The sequence below is a fragment of the Cryptomeria japonica genome, chromosome 6 (genome assembly GCF_030272615.1).
Source record: "Cryptomeria japonica chromosome 6, Sugi_1.0, whole genome shotgun sequence".
In the NCBI taxonomy this organism is placed as follows: domain Eukaryota; kingdom Viridiplantae; phylum Streptophyta; class Pinopsida; order Cupressales; family Cupressaceae; genus Cryptomeria; species Cryptomeria japonica.
The window spans coordinates 682,952,090-682,968,979 of record NC_081410.1 but is presented as its reverse complement, the minus strand read 5'-3'; the positions used below and the strand labels follow the sequence as shown (position 1 = coordinate 682,968,979).

General features: G+C 37.1%; 1 protein-coding gene across 1 annotated transcript in view; it reads left to right on the top strand.

Annotated features, from left to right (window-relative positions):
- LOC131031430 (uncharacterized protein At3g06530) overlaps window positions 1–13,172 on the top strand; it is a 254,996-nt gene extending 241,824 nt beyond the window's left edge. Inside the window, exons 34-39 of the mRNA XM_057962549.2 lie at window positions 9,481–9,696; window positions 9,964–10,638; window positions 10,764–11,173; window positions 11,755–12,010; window positions 12,366–12,536; window positions 12,635–13,172. Of these exons, the coding sequence (XP_057818532.2) occupies window positions 9,481–9,696; window positions 9,964–10,638; window positions 10,764–11,173; window positions 11,755–12,010; window positions 12,366–12,536; window positions 12,635–12,865 (1,959 nt within the window). The 3' untranslated portion in view covers window positions 12,866–13,172. The remainder of the gene's footprint in view (window positions 1–9,480; window positions 9,697–9,963; window positions 10,639–10,763; window positions 11,174–11,754; window positions 12,011–12,365; window positions 12,537–12,634) is intronic.
- The last annotated feature ends 3,718 nt before the right edge of the window (window positions 13,173–16,890 follow it).

Here is a 16,890-nt window from a genome sequence, read left to right as displayed (position 1 = left end):
ACTTTATTGCTTCTTCTTCTCCACTACGAACAACATCATGTGAGTGTCTCTCGACATATATCACTCTTTTCAGAAAATGATTCCTGAATATTTTCTCTCTTTACAATACGTATTTCTGATCATTATTTTTCTTTTTCACTCCACTCTCACCAAATTTGCACCATTTGACATTGTATAACTATAAATACTCTTTGCATAGCGGTTTGATTTGGTAACCAGTTATAACTTCTCATTATAACAAATGTCTTAAAACTAACTTAATCACTTTGATAAGAAGAAGTTTCTTATAACTGCTTTTAGTTACAACTGATTATAACTATAACAAGTGACCACGATATTTTGAGAGTTATTTAAAATGGAACTTTCTCTCAAATCTTTACACACAGATCTGAAACACGTGACTCTGTTAGCAAGGGAAATATTATGGCACCAACTCATATTACAGTCTATAATAAAATAAATGCAGAAGAACTTCCAACGACACCATGACTTGGTTATTAGATAAGTATGAAATATTCTCGTGGTCTTCCTAGTATTTAAGAAATAAATACTGTGTGACTGTTTTGCCAATCATAATCCTTACATTTCTGTCCTTTTTGTAGAATCAAATGCACACAGAAAAGAACTCTCATAACACCATCAAACTTGCATTCTTATAGCAACAAATGTGATACAAAACATTCCATTACATCAATTAATCTGGCGTCTTCAACTGAAAATACTGGAACTTGACATCAATGACAAGATTTGCAACAGAAAGGACTCTAACTGAATGGAATGGTGTGCACTTCAATTCTGCTTATTATTATTTATTATTGAATGGGTAAGTTACGTTGGTGGTTATAACTGTTAGTCAAAAACTCGGACTTGTCAAAGCATTTGTAGGCCTAAAATTTGACTCAAATTTGTTACTTGGGAATTGACTTTATAGAAATAATAAGTAATTTTTCCTTAATTTATAGATAAAAATTGAGCTTAATGCACATCATTGTGTCATATGATCGTAAATTACACATTTGTATCAGTAATTTTACAAGTTTCATTTGGGAAAACATGGGTGGAAAATGTTGACGTGGCCAAAATCGCGGAACTACGACTTCATCCGGCCAACGCATAATAGAATGTTGAGTATCCTATCCTCTCCTGAGATAAGGAAATCCCTAATGCTGTTTTAAATTGATCAATGGGGACGACCTCAAGGTTTCGATTGTCAGGTCTTGACTGCGGGATAACTCAGCAGTTGATGTGTTTTGCTGGAAACACAAAGGGGACTTATGGTTAGACGGAATTGGTTTCGCACAGGTTCCGTAAAATCTTACAATCTTATTTCATCTGATTTGCTTTTAACTTGATGCTACTTCAGCCTGACTTGCGGGATTCTTTTTAATAAAAAAAGAAAAAAAAGGGGGAATAAGGATAAAGAGTAATAACAATAGCTAGCTAACTTAACTAAGACAACATTATTTGAACACAGACGGAAATCTTAAAAGAACCAGAAATTACTTTGCCAGCTAATTAGCACAACTAGGTAAAAACCAATGCAATCATTTAGGAAATTTGAATTTTCAAGCTGCTAAATACAAATGCTGGACTCTTACACCCATTCATTCAAATCTAACAACTGAACTTAGCACAAAATTGCGCTTAGACTAACCATGCAGAAGGAATAATAATCAATTATTTCCTAATGGTATGAACCAAGATTTCCATCAAATACATGTATAAACAAACTGTCTGAAAAGTAAATAAAGTTGCAGAAATATAAAATAGATAGAGAAGAGGACCATGCACTCATAGTAAAAAAGACAAAGCTTTAACAGCCATTAAAATCTGTATATATTTTCCTAGAGTTTTTGTAACAATCTTTAACTTTCTGCCTAGAATAAAAGAGAAACTAACTCCTTTATATAGAGTTCTCAAAATGGATGAATGGCCAAGATTAAACTTAGACAAGTGGGCCAGATTCATCCTCTAATCAAAACTGCCCATACCCATAAATGGGAAGCAAAATATCAACAACATCCAAAAAGGTAATCAATAACTACCAAATATAAAGCCGCTCCAAAAAGTGCACATGCACGGAGCTCGAAATTTACAATAACTTTGGGAGTTAAGAAAGAAACTTTATGTCTAAAAAAGTGCACTTTAAGATTTAAAAGAAACATGTACGGTAGGAAAACACTTTTTCCTTCCTTGCTGCGGACCCTTTTTCCAAAAATTCAGCCTCGTCGTGCAAGTACTCTTTCCAGATGTCCCGATCTGTTGTACGCTTTGCCCGAACGTAATCTTGAAATCTCATGCACAGCTGGAACAACACCATGTTTGGGGGCATAGGAGGATGGGGTATTTTGTATTGCATACCCACTAGGTGGCGATCTACATGCTTCAATCCATCACTCCAGACCGATCGATGAGCCTCAAAACCCAATATGTCCGCATGCAGCCCACTGGCAAATTCCAGGTCCTCTATGGAGTATGCTACCTTATCAATTCTCAACCTATCCTCCCACCTTGGTTATACTTCATTATCCACCATACTATTCTTCCAGCCAGGGACCATTGATCTGAGGATCTTTCTGCCAAGATCCTTCATGTTTGACAAAAATTCCTCGCACTCTTCCTGCTCCTTATTAATGGTATCTTTCGTATCATTTTTCATGTTGGCAGTCCAGTACCACTCCTTGAAAGTGTTGATGTCATAGGCATCCAGGATGGTAGGCAATGTGGGAATCTGCGTGTGGGTCCAAAAAAGAGCCCTCATGAGGGGAAGAACCACACCAATCACCTCATGAGCCTTGAAACATTCCCTCTACACCTCTAACATCTTGACGCGAATGGTCTCTCAGTGGTGGGCCATTTCCCGCACATCTTCAATGATCTGCTCTCCCTTTTCTCTAATGTCCCGAATCCATTCCCTGATGGCCTTGGTGGTATCACGTACTCCTTCAAATTCGGTTGTAGTCCTTTGTGCCAGTGCCAATGGGGGAACATGAGATTCAGTGGCATGCTGCAACGGTTTCAACATGTGATCAATGTACCCCTCGTCTTGCTTAGCACGAGCCCAATACATGTCTCTCTCAGCGGTCATTTCGTCGAGCTGTCTGAGCATATTCTGCACGGAATCTCTGAATTCTTCCCTCTCCTACTCTTTGGTGGCTTGTCCTATTGGGATGGTCGCAACATTGTAATCAACCAATGCAATCTGATCTGCTGGCTTATCTGCAGGTGGGGTGGCAATATGAATTGTGTGGATCCTTTGCTCATCCTTAGTGATCTTGGAGTAAGTCTTTGGCTTTTTTTTACCTTTGGATTTTATTTCTCCTATTCGAGAGAAGATATCCTCCAAGTTAATTGGTGGCTTGACAACTGCTTTCCGCTGCCCACGAGCAATTAGCTAGTCTTGAGGGACGGTCTGTCCAGATGTAATTGCCAGATTCCCACTCTGTTCTTTCGAGGCTTTAGTTGACTCATTGCCTACCTGCAATTGATCGGTCATAGAAGGAACGGATGTAGTATCCAATCCCTTACTCATGGTTGAGTTCTCTCCTACCTCGCTGAACAACTGTCGGGTATCCTCCTGTAATGGTTGCTCCTCAGTTTTGTAGGGTTCCTGAGTATCATCCTCTCTTTGTTCTCCCTCAACAGTGGTGTCATCCTTGCCGCCACTATTCAATTGTAATTCATGCCTACTTCCCTGTGCGAGCTCATGCTTACCAGTCTCCTGATCAGGTGCAATCTCTCCCTCTTCAACCTGATTTCCAGGTTCATCAGGGCCAATGACCCTTATCTCTGCATCTTGCTCACTTTGTGTCTGAGGATTATTTGCCTCGAATGCATCAATATCACTCTGTGAAGGTGGAGCGGGTATGTAGTTAAGTTCAACCACATCATCCTCTGAACTGGGGTCCCTGGATGATGAACTAACCTCCGGCCTCCTGATGGGGATCTTTTCTCTCCTTGTTCTTTTTGATGTTCGAGTCCCTCTATTGGCCCTTGCTTTCTTTCTCTTCTTTTCAGGTTTCTCAACATCTTTCTTTGGCGCGCTCAAGGTTCCTTCATCTTCCAAAGACTGGGAATCGAGACTACCCATTAGATTGTATGTGAATTGGGTCCCTTCATGGGTCAGTCTCTCAATTTGTTGGGATAGCCAGTAATCGGTATACCTCCTTGGAGCTTCCATAACTGCCTCAAAATTTGTGATTGGGTCTTGAGTCCAATCAATGCCTAGCAAGAGGTTCTTGACTGCCTCAAATTCTCGGACTTGCAAGCAATTTCCATAGTCCATCACTTGATCAGGGACCTAGTGGTACTCATAAAGCCGCATTTGCTGAACACTTAGCCTAGAATATTCATGTCGACGGACCTCAAAGTCATCGGAACAGTTGCTCCAATAGTCCTCTATTGACGCCTTGGCCCTGTAGTGCTTGCCATAGGCTCTCTTTGCCAAATTATCATGATCGAAGCATTTCATAGAGAAATGTTCCTGTAAGCCATAGGATGCTAATTCAACAAACGACTCCTCAACTTGGACTGAATTTTTGAAATGCGCATCAAGGGTATCCAAAATCATGGGGAAGGTGAACCCGGATTGCTTCTTATCTTTAAGTAGACTGCCTGCTGGTGTGCCTGTCTTGCAACTTCCATGAGAACTATTTTATCCGACGGATAGTATGGAAGCTAGAATGGTGTTCCCTCAAAGTTTGCTATTTTGATGGAAGTGAACCTAGGAAACTGGATAAACCACGCACCATATTTCCGGATCAAAGTGATAGCTTGTTTTGAGAGCCTTATATGCAATCCTCCTTGCATTAATTTGACCAGGCGCATTGTAAAGGCATCATTGACACACTCATACTGACCAATTGCGTAGGCGATGTTATTCTTTTCTCTTTGGGCAATGTCATAATAATACAACTGAGGGTAGCATTCGTACACCTTCACTTGATTCGGCCCATTCCCGATCTCACCTTTCTTGATTAACCCTGTCAGCGGCTGGTGTCGGGCAAACATGTAGACCAAGTAGGAAGTCATGGTAAAGTACTTTTTTTCTTCAAGCTCAATCAGCTGTGTATGGATATTGTCGCTGATGATTTGAGCCTAGTCGAACTTAGACTTCCCAGCGAAGACCTGCTTAGTAAAGTAGAACATCCATTCCTCAAAAAGATTAGATTGAGGGAGTCCCATGACTCGGCTGAGTAAGGTAACCATATCACCATACTCATTATGAAAATCACTTTTGGGGGTCTTTTTACTGATTCTAATGCTTGGGGGTCTCCTTTCTTTGTACCATTCTTCGTTTATCAATGTTTTGCATTTAGCAGGATTCATGTCATAAGCAACTTGCGCCTCATCAATAGTTTTAGCAATAGGATTATTTGGAAATGGGATATCAAATGCCTCCCCAAGGGCTTCAGGTGTGAAATCAGCTAGCACCATCCCCTCTAGCACCACTAATCTGGTTTTTGGCTGATAATGTCTAGCAGCCTCAACCACTAAGTCATAATTCTACATGGCTGGAGGGAAACTAGCTGCCTGAGCAATACCACTCTCCATCATCCGTCTGGGCTTGCCATAGGCGTTTGGAGAGTACACCCTGTTCCTGAAATCTTGGATATCTATGTGGCCCAAGTCTGTGTCTCCTATGTTCTCCCATACACTCTGGACCTTTGACTCCCTAACTCCTCCTCTTTGGTATTGGTACTTCATTCTCTCGACCTTGCGGGGAATGTCAGACTTGGAAACCCGAGACGTTCTAGTTGCGCCAGGCGTCTTTGAGGATTCAACCGCCGATCTAGGCTACTAAAAATGAATACAAAATGGGTTAGCCAAAACAGAGGACGGCGTTTGCGCTTAAAATTAACGATCAACGAGAAAATCAAAATTTGAAAAACATGTCATTTCAATAAATAGAGCCTGATCATCTGGAAACTAAATGCTATTTGAAGCTGAAAAGCAGGTTGGTTTTGTTTAAATAGTGTCGCTTGGAGCAGGTTTCAAAAATGCTACTTCCGATCGATTATGGCAGAAAGAGCAAATGTTCTAGCTTGCGACTCAGGGTTCGAATGTTTTGATGATGGCTAATCTTTCAAAAATGCACTTGGAAAGAGTTTTGTTCAAGTTCAGACTTAAATTTCCAAAATTTCTCTAAGTTTGAAATTCCATTCTAACGGTTGATTTCCCCAGCTGGTTGTTGTTGCATGCTATGCTTAACGCTTTCTAAAATCATAACCTAGAAAACTTCACTCTCTCACCCACTCTCTATCCCTTGTCTAAACATCATGAACAAGTTTGCACAAATTAATGACTTAAAGGAGAGAATCGAACTTACCTGGCGGATTGCCCAACGTAGAATGATCTTTAGCCAAATGCCGATGTTTGCAATTTTGAAATTCTAGGCGCTCTGGCGAATAAATGTTTAACGCCGCGACTATGTTTCATGGTTCAACCTTCTCATCACAGACGGGATCATGCTTGACACTTGATACGAATCCCTTTGGACCTAAGGGGGCGGGCGGGCTCACTCTCCTGCAGGATCATTTCCTCATACTTCTAACTTGCTGCACCTCCATGGCGAATAAAAATCAAAATCCCACATTGGAGGCGAGACAAAAACCAAAATGAAGCAGGGGGGGACCCTGTCGGCGACAGGGAGTGTGTGCAAAGCACAACAGAAAACAAATTCTATCTTTTAATGATATCAAGCTTCCACAATCCATATCAAATTAATGCAGCTACTTTTGGATTTGATTTTTTGCATCAACGTTTCGGATCACACTCCGTGATCCATCATCAGGATGAAAAAAGAGAGCTCAAGGATAAGAAAATGTAAGTTGCAGACCCAAGATTAGCATATTAAAATTAGAGTAAGGGTCAATTGGCAATGTCACTTGTGGGGGTCTAAGGCAGAGCCCCTAGCAAGGTCTAGTCTCATGCCACCATGCTCTTGATATTTTAAGGCTTGAAAGACAACAAGAGCCTATAGACTTGTGAGTTCATGAGGGTTTCTTCAATATGCCAAAGTGAGAGCTAAAAGAAGAAATTGTGAAAATGATTTGTATTATGTGATTGTGGGTGAGTTTTGACATTGATTTGGGAGTGTTGGTGAGTAACTTGCCCAGAAGCTGCCTGCAAGTTTCCTGGCAAGTTTCTTGGGGTTTTTGCCTTGTGAGAACTTGTGTGTCAAGTTTTTCCATGAGTTTTTCATCTATGGTTGTAATGTACATTGCAAGTCACTTTTTAGAAATAATCAATGTGCTTCTATTACATCATTTATGTAAACAATAAATACTTGTGTACTAAAACTATTTCAACCTTATGTATAGCACTATATTATATCTAATGCAAATTGTCAAAATTCTACACCTAGAGAATAATGTAGGAGGCCTTACTTTATCCTAGTTTCTGTTTTCATTAGTGGTCAATAACAAAAGAAATATCATATATTATATTTTACATGATGTTGACCACACAACCAATGATGGAAAGGTCATTGACATGGAAGTTGTACCCATACAAGTTTTTCCATAGTGTCAAAGATTGAGTTAGAACTGCGTTTTCCTTGAATATGAGCTGTGTTTCAGACTTTGTTTCATTTGTCAATCTTGGTGTTGTTTTTTATGATCCATATCTTTACATATACAATGATAGATTTTTAAGTGAATTCATTGGGGCAGATAACAAGACCAAATCATCAAGAAACTAGAGTTTTCAATAAAAGATTGCATATATTGGTGTGCCTTACACAAGGTTGAATATGAAAAAAATGTAAATGCACTATCAGGCACATGCCTGGTAGTGTAGTTGATTGTTAAGTATCAAGAATCAATTCGTTTCCATTTAAAAGTGCATGCCTCTATATGGAGGAACAAATTTGTATTTCAAAAGGTTGCGAATGACAATATTAGGCATGTGCATAACATAGGCAAAATAAACCTTTACACACAAGTTGCATAGACACTCAATAGTCTGAGCAGAATAAAGTGTTTACAGAGGTTTGGAAACTAAAATTTGTAGCAATGCATACAGGCACACTCGGTAAGACAAAAACTAGTTTCTGTTTTCAAATATTGCAATAACACATATCATTGTGCATCCTTCAGAAGGGCAAACATTTTCAAGTTTTGATTATTGGAACTGCCTTATTAGGCACACACTATTCAAGGTGAAAAATGAATAAAATACTGGAGGTGTGCAGTCACACTTGTATGCAATCACTTAAGTGCATGATTACAGTTTTCAAACACAAAATAAGCAGTGGCCCGCACGTGCACCATTGTATAGAGAAGCAGGATTTTTAAGTGAAAAGCATGCAAATTGAAACTTGCACAAGCATAATGAAGTTCACAGCTTATAGAAGGATAACAGAGTTTGAATGTTAAAAGATCTGCAAAAATATGCAGAGGCACACATTGTGTGGAGGTCTAACAGGTTTATGGTTGTAGAGGTTGTAAATCTCTTATATTGGTGTGCATCAATAACATGAGAGGGGTAATTTTAATATTTGACAATATCCAATTCTTTTATATATCAAGGCATCAAATTTGACTTTCATAGATTCTTCTACTGCTTTAAAAAATACAATGGTAAATCTTGAGTCAAATTAAGGAATTCATTGAGAAGATTAATGGTACTGGTCTGGATAACTAAGGAACCTGCATTCTACTAAAGTAGTCAAGGGGGAATTCTCCAATTTAAGGAATGGTAACTTCACTAAACACATTGAATTCAACTGTATATCTATTGAGGAGCTGGTCAACAATTAGTTGTAATTGCCAATGCAGAATATCCACACTTGAAGCACACTAGACAAGTTGCAGTTTAGCTGACCTCAACTTGAAATGGCACACAAGCAAGTTACACTGAAACCCCCGACGAAGACACTTTTTAGTAGGTGATAAAGAAGAATAGGAAATACTGCTTTAAGGAAGAGACAAAAGAGTTAATTGATGTTGGGCAAGTCACAGTGATTAAGAAAACAAACTTAAGTCTACAAAGGATGCCACGTCATTAAGAAAACAAGGGTAAGATAAATTAACTAAGTTCTATTGGAAAATTATTGTAAGATTTTATTTTTCAAAGATCAATTAAAGCTGCTTAGGGGAAAGCATTGGAGTTAGTTTGTTACTATTTATTGACTTTGTCAAACTGTATGAATAGCAAACGATATAAGTTTTTGAGGACTTATAAGTTTATAACCATTCGCTTTAGATAACAGCTGGTGTATGTTGAACTTTGAGTTAGAAAGAGAAATTCGGAAATGGAACAGGCTCACATTCTCTGGCTTTATGGTATTAGCTGCTAAATTGCCCAAAAGTGAATTCACAAAATGAATAATGTAAATTTCAAACTGGGCTTGAAGTGCTCTCCACAAATGTGTTTGCAATAAACTGGCTATAGTGCCTTAGACACAATTATTTTAGAATTCGTTGCAGTTGTTAATGCTTAATTGAATACCTTTTTAATTACCTTGTGTAACTGCAGGAAGCACTTGGTGCCCTTATGGAACAAGTAGTCTTACAATTGCAAATTCTTGAGGAAAAAGCTAAACAATCCGTTGTTCCTTCTGGTTTTAAGAATGATGCAAAAGAAGCTGCATTTACTTTATTGAATGTCATCACAAAAGTCATGGCTCCAGCAGCCTACTCCAAGGGTATTACGTCATTGTTGAAAAACTCAAATGCAAATGTCTGCGAGAAGGTATTGGTTAATGTTTTCTACAGTTATTAGAAATACTAGTGAATGTTAGGGTCATGAGCATAGGCTATTGTATTTCTTCTGATATTTTCATTGACTAATGGTATTACATCGTCGTTGAAAAACTCAGAACTGAATGTCTGCGGGAAGGTATTGGTTAATGTTTTCTATAGTTATTAAAAATACTAATGGATGTTTGGGTCATTAGTGTAGACAGATATTTCTTCTGATATTTTCATTGACTTCTGTTTCTATCTTCATGGAATTCAGGCACTTCAGTTACTCTGTCAAAACTTGAAAGATAACTCTATCTCTGAACGACGGAAAAAGAAAAAAATTCTTAACATGTCAAATGCTCCATTGCAGTCCCTAGGTCAAAGCAGTCAGGCATGTGAGGAAATGATCTTACAAATTGTTGGGTTTCTTAACAGAACTCAGGAAGATTCATCTGTAGCTACAAAAATTTCAGCAGTTGCTACACTAGATGTCCTGACAAAGAGATTTGCAGGGAATTTTCCTACAGCTTTTACTACATGTCTTAGATCTGTTGTTGACAATCTAAAAGAAGATGATATTGCTCTTTCCTCGGGTTGTCTGTGTTGCATCGCTTCTCTTGTTTCTGAACTTGGGCCACAGTCATTAGCAGAGCTTCCTCACATTATTCTATATATTCTTGAGAAGACACCGCAGGTCTGCTCATCTTCAAATAAAGAAGTAACAGTGCCTAATCTTGCAGACACCAAAGACAATTCAGAAGTGAGATTCACCTTTTTAATCTCTGTTCTCAGTGGTTTGGATGCTATAGTGAACAAGATGGGTGGTTTCTTGAATCCATACCTGGAAGATATTGTTGGCCTTCTAGTTTTGCAATTCACCCATGATTCAGATTTGGTAGTGGATACAAAGGCAGCTTCTATCCGGACCCTTATGGCCGAAAAGATCTCGGTAAGGGATACTATAAATGTAATTTTGGCAGCTGTCAGCGTTGGAAACTTTCCAACTAGGTTTTGAAGCATCTTTTTGGTATTTATGCAATCTTATTTCTGGGCTAATGCTATCATTTTGTGCAGATTCGTCTTTTGCTTGAACCGATGCTTCGAGTATATGAAAAAGCAGTTGAGACTGGTGAAGCTTCTGTTTCAGCTATTTTTGAAATGCTAGCTGTTGCTGCAAATAAAATGGATCGGCAATCTGTTGCAAATTATCATACAAAAATATTTACATCATGTCTAGTGGCTTTAGACATTCGTCGTCATCATCCACAATCAATTAAAGATGTTGCTAAAGTAGAGACAAGTGTAATTAATGCGCTTGTGTCTTTGACATTGAAATTGAGTGAGGCAACATTTAAGCCTCTATTTATTCGGACCTTAGAGTGGGCAGAATCTGATGTGGAAAATAATGGGTCATGTAGAGGCAGGAATCTTCAGCGCAATATTTCATTTTACACTTTAGTCAACAGTTTAATCAGGAAGCTCAGGTACATTAAATATCTTGTTTCTATCTTAGTTTTGCTGATGTGTGTTTTAATAGCTAATACTTTTTTTTTTTCTTGCACCATCTGTAGAATGGTTATTTCAGGGTTCAACTTTTTAAACAATTGCTAAATTGGGTTAGGATTGCTTTTTCTCAATCAACAATACATGTGAATTTTTCCAGTCTCTTTTTAATTTTACTTGGACACTGGCAACCACTGTTGATTCTCATCTAATTAGCATCTAATACTAAAACTCGGGTTAAATGCCATTTTCAATTTTCATCTGCTGTCCCATGTTACTTGTGCCTGTTGCATTGTGTTCTTAGTATAGATAAGAAAATTGGTGTTTATGTTAGTGTGGCAGTAAGCGAAGTAGATGAATGGGAAATATATACGTTTTGTGCCATCTTTAACAATGAAATTACTGTAGTCTAGATAGATTTTCAGACCACAGGGTAAAGCAAATCTTCCAAGCATTATTCTTACCTCAGCCTGTGTTTTTAAAAGTCAATAAGGAGCTTGTATTTTTGCAAGTTTACTAGGTACAAAAAAGGCTTAATTTTAACTGCCTTAATGGCTTGCAGGTCTGTATTTGTTCCGTACTTTCAATATTTGATGGATGGGTGTGTGCACCATTTAACTGGTAGTCAGTATCAAGGACTTACTGGTCATACACAGCATAAAAAGAAGAAGAGCAAACTTATTGAAATGGCTGAAGATAGTGGATCAAAGCAAGAACTCACAAAGACTGAATGGCATCTTCGAATGTTGATTATTTCATCCTTATTCAAGTGTTTTCTTTATGACACTGTAGGCTTTCTTGACTCTTCAAAGTTTCAAGTAAGTCACTAATACCCATTTATAATCATATAATATTATAGTAGAATCCATTGTCTGTGTCTGTTTCTATTTGTAGGCAAGAGAGGGGATACTTGGGTTTAGTATAGTGACCAAGTAATGATGTTTTGACTAAGCTGCCAAAGACTTTATTTAATTAGGTGTCATTTTTGCACCTTTGATGACAACCTTAAGGCTTAAAGTAATATTTATGTTCACTCTTTCAGTAATGGGAAGACGTCATTTGCTTGATATTTTTTGCTATTCATTATTTGTGCTTACCACTGTTAACTTGCTGCCATTCTTGATATTAATAATATTATTAATTATATTTAATAATGCTTCACATTTCATGCAGGTTCTTCTTAAGCCAATTATTTCGCAGCTTGTAGTAGAACCACCCAAGTTAGTTGACAAATTGGAAGATGTTCCAAGTATTCAGGAGGTTGATGATCTTTTGGTTTCATGCATTGGTCAAATGGCTTTGACAGCAGGGACAGATCTGCTGTGGAAGCCGCTTAATCATGAGGTATGCAAAACTTGTATTACTGTATTGAAAAAATTTGGATGCCTCTTATTTTTCTTTATAAATTTCAATTTAAATTGTTTCTGAAATGTATATCTCAGGTCCTTATGCAAACACGTAGCAAAAAGGTCCGTGCACGGATTTTGGGTTTGAGAATTGTAAAATACCTGTCGGATAGTCTTAAGGAAGAATATCTTGTACTTCTTCCTGAGACCATTCCATTCCTTGGGGAGCTTCTTGAAGATTCAGAACTCCATGTGGTTGCAAAGGCACAGGAAATACTCAAATCAATGGAAGACTTAAGCGGGGAAAGCCTTTCTCAATATCTTTGATATGCTTCTCGCAACAGAAGATAAAAACTCAGGAATTTGAATTGTACAAATTTTTTGTTGTAATCTTTTCGCTGAAGCCGTAGAGAGAACAAGTCCTGGAGGGCTATCAAAAGTCCATCCTATATTATCTGGCATTTTTGGAATATATCAAATTTCAATAATGGCTATATAATATTCAATTTTGCATAAGCACAGATTTATCATTATTTATAGTTCAAAAACAACCATTTTAAACGCACTGCAAGAAATGTAGACTTTGTCCTGCACATAATTTGAATATGATTAATAATGCCTGTTTCTAACACTAGCCACCCAGATGAAATTTGAATTGTAACAGTAATAGGGCCCAGTTAAAGGGTGGGAATCATTTAGAGTATAGTTAGAAAAGGAGGCAGCATACAACTCGTTTTACTCAGTACTTGTTTTTTTTTAGAAGGTAAAATATATTTTTATATTAGATGCATAAATTAACAAAATAACAACTATTTTCGTCAGAAACTTCAAAACTTAGGGCTACTCAAAGCTACATTACCAGATACCTAAATTTGCAGTGGTCTGAAAGTTAATAAAGAACAATGAAATCAACTAATATTAACTAAACTCCAGTGCTGGACCTCCAATATCCTCAGTTATTACATGTTTAGTCCAAAATCATCAATATCCTTGCCAGGTTGAAGCTTTTCATGAGTGCAGGATACATATTCCAAACTTTTCTATATTGGACGTGCTGGATATTCTGTATGCTTTGGACTTCAACAATTTACCTAATAAACTGTTCCATGCTTTTAGTTGTCAATCTGGTAGCCTCATCCATGGGATCCAGATAACTTGTAATTCTGCTGTTCTTGTAGCCTCATTCATCGGATCACAGATAACTTGTAATTCTGCTGTTCTTGTAGCCTTTACCTTCTTAACCCCAAGTTTGCTCCATAATTCTCTTCATCTCTTCGATTGCTTTACTAAAATTCTTTTCATGTCCTCATTGTTTCTCATTCACTTAATACCTAATAGTTTCTCAGAGTCCTCTATTCTATATACCATTTCATCCGTGTTCAATTTGAGAGTGAGGAGCATTTTTCAAATTAGAAGTCCATCTCAATAGGATTTCAATGATTGGTGCATCATTACTATAATTCGAAGGAATAGGCATTCTAGGGTCATATGGCAGCATTATGCTAATCATGAGTTGTTTGCCACCATTGAATTAGGTCATAACCTCTATACATTAGTCTGGGGTGTATAACATTCCACATTCATCAAGTGGTCCTTGGTGTACGGACATTGCCACTTGCATCCTAGTCAGCCCTCAGTGTACGGACATTGCCACTTGCATCCTAATCAGCCCTCACTTGCCTCCTGCTCAGCCCTCCCAAGGATCAAGCCTTGATTAGTGGGTTGACTCAACACCATAAAGGATGAGGTCATGATCATTCTACAGGGAACTTTATGAGAGTGGAACCTTAAATGCAGCAACAAAAAAAAAAAAAACATCCCACCTCCCATAACATGTTCTGTACTTGAAGTTGAGAAAGGATTTATTAATGGCGTTTGCAGATATTTGAGTATTAGATAGTCCCTCCATCCATATGTAAATTTGATTCATGGCGGTTCTTGATTTTTCCCATAAATAGGGGGAATACTCCGTGTTATGCTTTTACCAACGTGGATTGTAGCCATTCCAATCAATTCTTGACTATAATATTAAAATGTGCTTTAAAAAACAATTGCAAGTGTCTTATTATGAGTTGCATAGTGTATATTAAGTGAGAATATATCTAACATTTATCTAACATCGTTTCTACTCATGTATCTTCCATTTACATTTTAACACATAGAAGGCTACTTGATTTTGCTAACATTTTAATTTGTTTATTGTCAAACAACTCATACAACTCATATGATGCAATTATTTTTTAAATTATAAGTTTATTAACTAAACTTAAAATTTAAGCTAACATAATTTATATTTATGCACACTATACAAGATTTCAATAGGATTCTGCATTAAATTTTAATGACTAAGTGATTATGTTTTATCCATAATGTAAGTCCCAAATTGACAACAATCAAAGACATACAATAAGGTTTTTAGACTTGAAATTAGAAGGACTAACTTAAAATTAAGACTTCCTACTAGCTTATGCATATTTATGCACACTATACAAGATTTCAATAGAATTCTGCATTAAATTTTAATAACTAAGTGATTATGTTTTATCCATAATGTAAGTCCCAAATTGACAACAATCAAAGACATACACTAAGGTTTTTAGATTTGAAATTAGAAAGATTAACTTAAAATTAAGACTTCCTACTAGCTTATGCAAAAATCATTGTTTAGTTAAAAATAAAATATTGAAGGAAAATTATAATTGGTGTACGTGTTGAACTTCGAATTAACCAATAATCATGTAGGAAAAAGCAAGAAGGAAATAACTCCATGTGAAGAAATGTTGAGAACCATGCAATGTCCCCACAAAATGCCTCATATAGTACAAGTATATGCTTGGCATTGAATGTTGAAAATGGTCCACAATTGTTGAATAATGTATCTCCTCTTAAGAAGAAACATCACAAAAATTTGCAAGATGACTTCTCATTTTATAGAAATATGGAGGAAGTGAGATGAATGTCTCTAAATTTTGTACATAATTCAAAGACTTGGACGATACCCATGAGGATACTCAAATGTCTCCAAGATAATATTAAACCATGATGGGTGTTAATAGAATGAAACACGTATCATATAAGATTCAAATACTATAATCATGTATTTATAGTGATAGTTGAACTTATAAGAATTTGACATTGTTGCAAGGGATGTCAAAATGGATAATGATTAAGATAGGTGAACTTGTGTACATTTGCAAAATTTGTCACTATGGAAGATGGAGTGACAACAATGTTGATGTGATTGTTATCAAATAGAAGGTGAATGTCTTTAATTGTGTCTTCTAAATCTACAATGTGGGGCTCTTTAAACAATGATGATATGTTTTGTAGAAATGCATCCCAATGCAACAAAATATCAATATCCTAGTGTATAAAATTGCTGGGAGCCATGAAGGCAACAACTCTAGATTCAAATGTAGCCACGATAAATGGAATTATGCAATTGCAAAACATCAGTTAGAGGAGACGATATGAGATACGATGACACAATTCATTTGATTTTGCAACTTTTATGCTTGATCTAACTATGAGCAAAACGAATGTAGAATACAAGTTTGTCCCTCGAAATGAGTAGTGCCAAAATAGAAAGATATGCTAGAGAAATTATAATATTTTGAAATTGGATGTTTAAATTGACTGTTTATAATGCATCCTTGTCAATTTCAATTGCAAGGGAAGTCTATTATTCACTACTAGAAGCACACTTTGTGCTCGGGGTCATTGACTCTTCTGGTTTAGACCCTAAGCCTTGAGATGTTGAAGTGTCGGGATCCCAAAAAGTCTCTATCCAAGCTCAATCGTCTTCATGTTTGTCTTCCCAAGAAACTTCCTTACATGATTATACTTGTGCTTTTACTTTTGTTGGGGGTTTCATATTAGGACCACTCAACTTCAAAGGTGCAAAGCCCAATCCTTCATTCCTTTGTTTCTTCGGTGTAAGTCAATGGGACCATGACCATCATATCCTATTTGTTGTAAAAATTTGCATGCTTTACCATAGTTCTCAATAGATAGTTTGACATAATGGTTTTCTTGCTCGGATTGTTCCTCTTCATCTTTGTACTACCATTTAAAGAGATCCCCGGGTCTCACCCCATTTTGTAAAAGTGGTTGGATCCCATTTGACAATAGCTTTAGACACATGTTTGGGTGTTTGTGGTTTATCGTAAGTCTTAGGGGAGTCCACGAGTTGTCTGAGATATAATGATTGTTGTATGCAATATTCTCCCATTCCTTAACCTTAGCCTTGATCTCAGGTTGTTCGAAGGTGGATGGTTTTAGCAACTCACAATCAATGTATGATGTGGAAGAAGTAGCTCCTCTATTGATGGGAATGGGGGGTTCATATTTTA